Here is a 10,072-nt window from a genome sequence, read left to right on the forward strand (position 1 = left end):
AGAAAAAGAAGCTGTTGCATCTTTTGGCAATCCTCAAACGGACGAACGAGATTCGTACTCTGGGCCTCGATATGGGCTTGGGCCTCGTACTTTAAATACCCAAATAGAATTCTGAGGCCCATCCGTCCACCAAGGTTGGGCCAGGGGTACGATCGTAATTTCATGCTAGACCAGGCGCTTTATTAGGCTGATTGGGGGAAGAAATCGCGCGGTTTCGCATTGCCTAGTTTTCTCCTCTCTCTCTCTCTCTCTCTTATCGGCTCATCATCTGGCGCGGTCGAAACCCTAGATTTCATCTCTCAATCCAATTCGCGAATCGGCGAAGCAGCTCTGCTCGATTCCCCATCGTCGCAAATCGCGCCCGGACGCCGTCGAAGAGCAGCGACGCCGCCGCCGATCGGAGGCTCTCGGATCTCGCCGCCTCGCGTGGCTCGTGCCAAGGGAATCGAGGCCCTATCCGTGCGCGTGAAGATCTTCGATTTCTCGATCGTGGCCGGAAGGAGGGGGGCTTTGGCGGATTCAGCGGGGATCTATGGAGTATTGATCGGATCGGGCTGAGATTCGGAGGAAGCTGGGGCGCTTGATAAATCGCCCCCGATCGTCGTAGCGGAGATCGGAGTTTCGATGTCTGTCGAGCTCGAGGCCGGATTCTCGAGGATTGGCGCGCAGGAGAAGCTGTAGGAGCACCCGATTGGTTCGGTCTTTGTTTGTTTCCCCTTGAAGAGGAGAGAGGAGGAAGAAAAATCATTGAGTGTTGTTCGAATTCTGTACTGTCGTTTGAATCTATAGTTGAATTATTTGGCCCTGCTTTTTTGGAGGCCTTTTATCATCGTTCTTGCGGGGCGATTTTTCGTTCTTGTGCATATTTTGATTCATTCAGAAGGAAGGAAAGAACAAAAAAGATACTTCTATGGCGGTGTATTATAAATTTAAGAGTGCAAGAGATTTCGATTCAATTCCTATGGACGGTCCATTTATATCCGTTGGTGTTTTGAAAGAAAAAATTTTCGAATCAAAGCACTTGGGCAGGGGCACTGATTTCGACCTTGTGGTAACTAACGCTCAAACTAATGAAGGTTGGTTTCTTGCTTCATGAATCAATTAACAATTTTTAACAATTAAGGCTATTAAGTTTGGAGAGCTGTTTGGTGGGGTTGCTGTTTGTGTGGCCTTTTGAGTCTAGCATTGGTGTTGTTTATGCTGAACTTGTTGATGTTGAGACGATTGTGAGTGAGGTTTTCATGACCTTATGGGTCCTGGATCTTGGCCTGAGTAGCAATACCTGCTGATCCTGAGGCTTTTTATCAAATGAACCGATTGGTAGTGTTTCTGTAGCGAGTGCTAGCAAGTGCAGTGGTATAATTTGATATTTGAGGGGAGAAGGGGAGGGGGAGGAGGGGAGGAGGAGGGTACATTCTTCATGATTAACATCACCTAATTTGATAGTTGAGGGGGAAAGAGCTCTGTGGAGGAGCTTTTATTGGCTGACCTGATGATTAGTTAAGGCTGGCTGTGGGAGGAGGAGGGTGCTTTCTCCATGGTCAATATCGCCTAATTTGATATTTGAGTGGAAAAGAGCTCTGTGGAGTAGCTTTTAGTGGCTGACCTGATTACTGGTTGAGGCTGGCTGCGGGGTGGTTAGGTCATATGTGAGGGTGCTCTGTGAGGGTGTTTGTCTTGGGATTTTTATTTGGCAGTTTATCTTCATTGTATGGATTATGGCATCTGCAATTTTTATAGCCATTTGTCACCGTTTTCAAATTTCAGAGTATCAAGATGAAGCTATGTTGATTCCAAAAAATACATCTGTATTAATTCGTCGGGTTCCTGGACGGCCTCGAATGCCCATTGTCACTGAACAAGAGTACTGCTTCGAACTCTTAAACTCTCGAATAATGTCGTTCTTTTTTTTTTCAATGCACACACAGCACATGCTACATCCATCCCTCTCAGTTTAAAAGAAAAAAAAGTAAGAGAAAAGCAATAAGATAATTTAGCTTAGTGTTTTGGAGGCTCCTGTTACTTTTTCCTAAATCAATAACTGTAATATCAAGATATTGCATTCGAATTCGGGGACAAGTTCTGAGGTTGGTTGGAGTTTCATTATGCAGGCCAAAAGTGGAATATAATGCAGAGGATGTTCAGGCTCAGAACAGTAGCTTTATAGGTGCTGATTCATCTGCTGTAAAAAGTGTAAGCTCTTTTCGTTGTGGCTATGGCCTCAGTCATTTCTTAGCTTGCATGGATAACCATCGCATGTTCCCATTATCATTTCTGTTGTACAACTTAACAGCATCTGGAAGATTCTGAATGGGATGAGTTTGGAAATGATCTGTATGCAATTCCTGAAGTGCTTCCAGTCCAATCTAGCAATCCGATTCCAGAAATTACACCAACAAACAGAGCTGACGAAGAGAACAAGATTAAGGCCTTGATAAATACTCCAGCCCTAGACTGGCAGCGGTGAGATACCTTCTGTTTTTATTTTTATTTTTATTATTTTATTAATTTTTATGGGCTTTAAGCAATTGGGTTCTTGGCTAATGGGCAAAGTTATTTCAAGTTAATCTTAGTTGTGGCATTGAATGTGATGTGCAGTCAAGGTGCCGATGGTTTTGGCCCTGGAAGAGGTTTTGGAAGGGGAATGGGTGGACGAATGGGTGGACGTGGTTTTGGTAATTTTCTTTCCATTTGGTCTTGAATTTTTGGCTTTATATAAATGGAGAAGATGTTCATGACTGTGTGTAGCCCTCTCTGCTTGTCATGTGGACATGGTGGCTTATCAGGATTGTGTACGTCTTGAATAATGTAGGTTTGGAGCGTAAAACACCTCCACAGGGCTACGTGTGCCATCGATGCAATGTTCCTGGTATGTTGATTTCCCATGTTTGTGTATGACTGGTGCATTGGTCTTTGTGCGCATGGAATCAAGAAGATTGGTCATTAACTTGCCCTGAATATGTTTGTTCTTTTTGTGGGCAAAAGGTCACTATATTCAGCACTGCCCTACAAATGGCGATCCAAATTATGACATCAAAAGAGTTAAGCCACCAACTGGCATCCCTAAGTCAATGTTGATGGCGAACCCAGATGGCTCGTATGCGTTACCGAGTGGGGCTGTTGCTATTCTGAAGCCAAACGAGTGAGATATCATTAATCGCAGTTGTCATTTTAATTGTTTGGAGCATACTTGTAACAAAATAATATGATAATCTTTCTAAGCAGGGCTGCATTTGAGAAAGAAATCGAGGGATTACCATCCACACGTTCTATTGGTGATCTCCCACCTGAACTTCACTGTCCATTGTGCAAGGAAGTGATGAAGGATGCTGTATTGACGAGCAAATGTTGCTTTAAGAGCTTTTGCGATAAATGTAAGTATCAATCCTTTTTGTGGCTTTTCCAAGCTTTCTTAGTCTCTAGGTGTTATATATGAGTAGGACTTAGATCTTTGGGGTGTGATGTTCCTGCTGTTTCACTAATTTGGCTTGAGTTTCATTGATGCTTTCCATTTCTTTTGGGGGTCTTTTAGGGTCTAGTGTCTTGTTTCCAGATGAGTTTGAGTTTTTGCCTTTTCATTCAAAACCTAATTGCAAACTCACCTTTCTAATTCAATGCAGGTATTAGGGATTACATAATTTCAAGGTCAATGTGTGTTTGTGGAGCCTCTAACATATTAGCGGACGATCTTTTACCAAATAAGACTCTCCGTGATACAATAAACCGTATTATGGAGTCTGGTAACAGTAGTGCTGAGAATGCTGGAAGCACTTTTCAGGTTCAAGGTTTGTAACACTATTGTGATTAGTACAGATAGTATTGTGCTTGATTTGATGATCTGTCTGAGACCAAATTATGAGCTTCTTTGCTAGACATGGAGTCCGCTCGAGATCCCCAGCCTAAAATGCCATCGCCTACCATGTCTTCAGCATCGAAGGGAGAGCAGAATCAGCCACAGATTGAAGTATCTCCAAAGATGGACAACACACAGCAGGTTCAAACTGTTACTGCTCCCCAGGAAACCTCAGAGAGAGCAAAGGCTGTCAAAGTAGCTGATATATCTGAAGCTACTCATGATTCATTTAGCGTGAGGGAGCCTCCTTCACAGAGTAGTGCTCCTCAAGCTGAGGAAGAGGTGCAGCAGAAGGTGGCCTCTAGTGAAGCAGGTGATTGGTGCAACTAATGTTTTGATTATATGGAGACTATTTGAGGCTCTTTTTGCTTCAAATGAATCTGCAATTTCATTTTATGCTATTTTTCTGGATAACAACTTGATATTTGCACTTGCTTGGTTGCCAACGCCCTCAACTAATTGGAGTTGAACTTGGCTCTGGAAAAGATTGATTTTTCAGCTTAGCTTGCAATATTTGTGGAGATTGAACTTGAAACCACTTAGATTTTTTTTTTTGCCCCCAATATGTGCTATTCCTTTGGAGATTAAATGGATGAATTTTTGCTTCAAGAAAAGGCTTTTCTGTGAAAAGTCTTTCTTCCTGTGTGTGAAGCTAAGCGTTTCATAACACTGCTCTCATGATTCTTTTATTCTCCTTTTGCAGGGAAAAAGAAAAAGAAGAAGAAAGTTCGCATGCCTGCCAATGGTCTGTCATAAGCTGTTCGCATTGCTGATTAAACTATTTCTTTAATTGAAGGGGTTATGCCTTATTACTTGGACGTAATCTTAAGGCTCACACATTTTCATTTTTCAGTTGCAGACATGCAGTGGAGAACTGCCCAAGACATGGCTGCTGAAAACTACATGATGTCTCTGAATGCTTCTACTTATCCCCCATATTGGAATGGGATGCAGCCTGGAATGGATGCATTCATGGCCCCTTATGGTGGTGGGATGCCGTATATGGGATATGGAATGGGGCCTTTAGACATGCCATTTGCAGGAGTCATGCCTCAGGATCCTTTTGGTGCGCCTGGCTACATGATGCCTGTTGTGCCACCACACAGGTATATATATATATCTCTCTCTCTATCTCTCTCAAGGATTCGGTTGTGCCGCCGGATCCTTTTTGCATGCATGCTCCCCCTCTTCTTGATAAAGTTGAGCCTATATATCTGATGATTCTTTTGCTTTAGGGATCTCGCTTTTGGTGTTGGTATGAATGCTCCCCCTCCTATCATGAGCAGGGAAGAGTTTGAGGCTCGAAAAGCTGACTTAAGGAGGAAACGTGAGAACGAGAGGCGAGGAGAAAGGTAATGCATCTTCTTCTTTTGATGCAGTGCTCAAGTTCTCGTTATTGAGAATGATTTGCTCATTTTTTGATAACGATCATCTTTCTATAAAAAAATTCGAATCGTTTATCCATTCCTGGATCTTTTCACTCTCCTCCATTCCCAGATGTTGCTTGTCACATGATTAGATGAAATCTGTATGGTGTGAAGCAATTCTTAGTAAAAACATAGAATGGGGGCTTCAAATTTTTAACTGAATTTCGAGTAAATAGATAGAATTACTTGAATTGCTTTCTCTTTTCTTCCTGTACTTAATGTTAGCTTTGGTTATTGTTAACATCAGAGCGTATTTTGAAGAAAGTTCAACATCGTTTGATGAAAGCTAATGAAGTAATGGATACAAAAGTTCATATTCCGTTTTAACAGTTATTAAGTTTCCTTTGAGCTACCAACATTATATAGTTGCATATTTATCTATCTAGCCATTTATGTTGAAAAAGAAAATTGTGGTTATCTGTCACATGATTGGAATTTGACGTGTTTCATAATCTTGCCACAGCCGGGAGATGTCCAGAGACAGGGAATATAGTAGAGCCATGAGCAGTAGTGCTGGCGATGTTTCTTCGATGAAATCGAGACCTGTATGTTTCTTTTCTTGTCCTATTTCTTTATCATGTGCATTAACCAGCTTGTACTTTACTATTTGCTGTCTTCTTGGCACTTTGTGGGTTTCTTCTTGCCTCTATGAGGATCAAGGGACCTTTTTATGTACCTAAAATTAAATGGTGCACATTTCAATGACTGGTTAGACTGATGTGTGATGTGCTTCTTCACTTTGTGTTCCTAATTTCACAAGGCACCTCAGAATAGAACAAGTGTTTGAGGGGGGAAAACACAGATATGAGTCGGTAATCGATTGCTTTTTAACTGGATTTGTTGATCCACGGCTGTTTGAAGTTTGTTGTGCTAAAATTGTATCTATTGTTTCTAATTCATTGGATGGTTTGGCTCAAGTTTGGTGGGCCTTGCTTTGGCTATTTGGCATCATCTTATTCTATCCCTTCTCTGTTATTTAGGGGGAAGTGGCTGCAACCTGCAACGCCCACTTTTAAATTTGGCAAAAAGAAAAATCATGTTGGACTCGGTTAATCTGCATTTGAATTTCATTTAGGACATCTATGACCAGTAATGTCGCATAATACTGATTGGATAATATTTTCTCCCTTACTTTTGTTTTCCATCTTGAAAGGAATGAGAGTGGAAACAACAGCTGAGAATTGGTCGTGCTGGCTTGTTTTTGTAACCTTCACATTGGAAAATTAGTCCTACTTGTTTGTTTTATCTTCTTGAAAAGATGAACCCTGTGCATGGCGTTAGTTTTAACCTAGTCAACAATTAGAAATCTGAAATGAGAACAAGCTTGCTGAGAAAGGAAAGAAAGGAATACGTCTTTTTGAGCCTGAGTATATTCATCTCTTAGTCCTCAAGAATGGTGGAATGTTGTTTAATCAGAGTTTTCTATGTCTCTACCGTTGCAGAAAGCATCCATTCACCCGCAGACATCGGCTGCTGAGCATCACCATCGCCGACGTCGATCTTCATCTGAACGGTCCCCCGATGACATTGGAGCACCGCCACCGCCACCACCACGTCCAGCCAAGAGAAAGTCTTCGGAGCACCACAGAGACCGTGACTTTGAACATGACCATACCCAGGACTCCCAGGACCATCGCTACCACCAGCGCTCCTCCAAGAGACCCTCCTCAGAGGCCAACACCACAACCAAGCCCACACCATCATCCTCAATTTCAACAGCTGCAGCAGCAGCGGCGGCGGCGGCGGCGGCGGCGGCGGCAGCCGCAGACCGGAAACAAAAAGCAAGTGTCTTCTCTCGCATCAGCTTCCCTGAGTTAGAACTCTCCAAGAAGAGAAAACTCTCATCATCGTCTGAGCCTCCAACGGCTCATCACAAGGTCTCTTCTTCCTCTAATGGGTATTATGATGATCAGAGGTCATCTTCCACTGTAAAGGCCACTTCTGTTTCTACTGCTGGAGCGAGGAAGAGCAGCAGTACTGTGGACTATGAGTCGAGTGATGACGAGAGGCACTTTAAGAGGAAGCCTTCGAGGTACGAGCCCTCGCCTCCTCCGCCGCCGATGGCTGAGAGGGAGGACGAGGGTCGGCACTCCCGGGGGTCAAGAGATAGAGACCACCACCGCAGTGGAAGAAGTTGACTTCAGGGCGACATGGAATCCATCTGTGGCAGAGGCGGCGTGGGTTGGTTCTTTGCAGGGGTTGAGGGAGAGACACAACCAGTGCAGTGGAAAATGTTGATCTTCAAGCGAGCGAGAGCGCGGAAATGCTCCAAATTGGGAGATGTTGCGGCTATGTTATATTGACAACAGTTTTGTGGATTGAATCCTGTTTCAATGCCCAATTCGTGTTTTGATGAGCTTGTGGATATTTGATATGTATTTCTTAATTCTCGATTCTATAACAATAAGAATCGTGACAAATTGTACTCTTCCGAGTTCTCCATATTCCGTTGTCAAATTTATGGATAAGGGTTGCTTCTCGTTCTCACAATTTGCATGTGAGAAAATCTCTTTCCGCTGCAACTATCGTTGATCGATTAATTAGTGCGTTTTAAGCTACTTACAATATTCATCATCCCTTACCTTCTGATGTATGACTTCAATCAATCGTTTCCAGGATTGCAGACAATTAAATAAGTTGCATCTCAGTGATTGGTATAATTAGATGCCAGAAGGTAAGAGGATGCAGACGTCACATCAACCATCTCCGGATTGTTTTTGTCCGAAACTTGCCATGGTTGGCTAAACGAAGAAAGGAAAAAAAGAAAGTGCGACTTACTTAGCAATTTCAAATCGAATTCCCAGGATGCATGGTCTATTCTGTAACTCTCATAAGCTAGTTAAATGTCACCAATTAGGAAATACCCATCTCTCCAAAGCAACACTTGGTTATGTTAAGCTTCAAGCGTCTGATCCGATTTTAGCATGGCACAAGACTTAACGATTTAGTAAATGTCGAGGTAGGCGTTTCGGATTATTTTAAGCATTGACATGGTGCGTCCCTTAATTTGGTTCCAAGTTCAATTCCGTTCCATTCAGATGGCAACTTGCAGTTCTAAAGCAGAAGCCGCGACCCATTTATCAAATTCACATTAATTTGAAGTCATCATCTTCATATGAAACGGACAAGCTGTACTTTCTGCAATATTTAGAAGTTCACTTAAGACAGGAACAAGGCACATAAAGTTATACGGGGAAACCCACTAATTATGTTTTATAAATATATATAGAAATCCGACTTAGGAACAAACCACCAGCATGCCTTAAAATATTCACGTCTGTCGTTAAAAGGAAGCTGCACTTTTGGCAAAAAGAAGAAAAAAATAGCACGAGTCTTGATCAGCTGCTTAGAAAACCTCTTACTTGGCCTTCATTTTGCTAGTCAACCTGTCCTTAAAGATTACCAAGCATGAATTAGAGATTTGTCTCAATTATACATACACCTATCATCCATTGGAAAATGCCTTGCTCCCGTAGTTGCTTCCCTCAAATCTCATGGATATATATTGAATTCTATAGAAAGCCGTAGTCAATGAAAGTCATATGTACGATTTTTTTTTCATATGTACGATTTGGAGAATAGAAAAATCATCAGACTCCTCATGCATCCTCCACTTGGCTTGAGGGATTAACTTGCAAGGCTAGATACTTCCATATTTAAAAGAGTTTGAGACTTTGGTGTCCTAGACATAGGTATCACACCAATCTATCCCAAATTGAAAGGCCAGTTGAAAGCTAACTAGTGATAATTCAAAAGATATCATGGGTCCAAGTGGGGATAGCATTTCTCTTGTGCACGTCCCTACATGGAAGATGCACGGGTTTGCTGAAGAGGTTCGGCGGTGCTTCAACCTCCACATCTCTCCATTTCATTGTATTTTTTTATCTTTTACATTACTAGTGGTGTAGCTCTACATCATCAGCATTTCACTGATAATTGGATTCCGATCAAAGTTTGTCATTTACAAATTAAAAGATTTAATGCAATATGTAGAAATCTTCACCCAACAACAATATCATCTTACCCTAGTTTTCCTTGCAATAATATGATCTACTTAGCCTTTGCAATATTAAGAAAAGGAAAAAAAAAAATACCATGTCAATAAGATAATTGACATTGAGAGAAAATAAAAATGTTATTTGAATTGGAGAACTCTCTGATGTGATTTTAGCTCTGGCATATTTGGTAATCTATTCAATTTCAGGCTACATATATTAAACAAGTGCCGGATGACTGAAGTGCCAAAATTTGGTACGAGAGACATTAAGTGTCAAAAATTACAAAAGTAACATTTAAATACTACTTTTTTTGAAAAATGGGACACTTGAATGCCAAGTTTGGCGAATGTGGCTGAAAATCTGACGTGGCAATTTTTTAATAACATAACTCGCCTACGTGACATGTAAGAGAGCTAAGTCAGTGACGAAGAACCAAAACGACGTCCTTTTAGTTTTTTTTTGAATTTTAATATAAATATTAATTAAATTAAAATATTTATATTTATAAATTTTATAAACCAACAACTCCTACCAAGCGGCGGTGAGGGTTGGCGAGGCCTCGCCTAGATCGGGTGAGGGTCACCGACCCACCCTCGCCTGATCAGGCCAAGGGCCATTAATGGCTAGGGCGATAGAGAGCGACGGCCCTTGGCTAGGCCGAGGGAGGGCCAACAACTCTCACTAGATCTAGTGGAAGGTCAAGATCCTTGCCCTAGATCTGGGCGAGGGCCCACAGGGCCTTGCTGCCGATTGGCAAGGGTTGCTGGCCCTTGGCTAGGGCTCGGCAACCCCGG

General features: G+C 42.1%; 1 protein-coding gene across 1 annotated transcript; it reads left to right on the forward strand.

Annotated features, from left to right (window-relative positions):
- Positions 1-213: 213 nt before the first annotated feature.
- Positions 214-7,770, forward strand: LOC104443671 (E3 ubiquitin ligase PQT3-like). Its single transcript, XM_010057176.3, has 15 exons — positions 214-1,076; positions 1,768-1,864; positions 2,112-2,193; positions 2,294-2,463; positions 2,599-2,675; positions 2,813-2,869; positions 2,986-3,142; positions 3,226-3,374; positions 3,621-3,785; positions 3,873-4,166; positions 4,557-4,598; positions 4,707-4,959; positions 5,089-5,205; positions 5,744-5,825; positions 6,723-7,770. The coding sequence occupies exons 1-15, from the start codon at positions 911-913 to the stop codon at positions 7,416-7,418; spliced, it is 2,604 nt and encodes an 867-aa protein (XP_010055478.2). The 5' UTR covers positions 214-910; the 3' UTR covers positions 7,419-7,770.
- Positions 7,771-10,072: the final 2,302 nt, after the last annotated feature.

This window comes from Eucalyptus grandis, chromosome 5 (assembly GCF_016545825.1).
Source record: "Eucalyptus grandis isolate ANBG69807.140 chromosome 5, ASM1654582v1, whole genome shotgun sequence".
Lineage (NCBI taxonomy): Eukaryota > Viridiplantae > Streptophyta > Magnoliopsida > Myrtales > Myrtaceae > Eucalyptus > Eucalyptus grandis.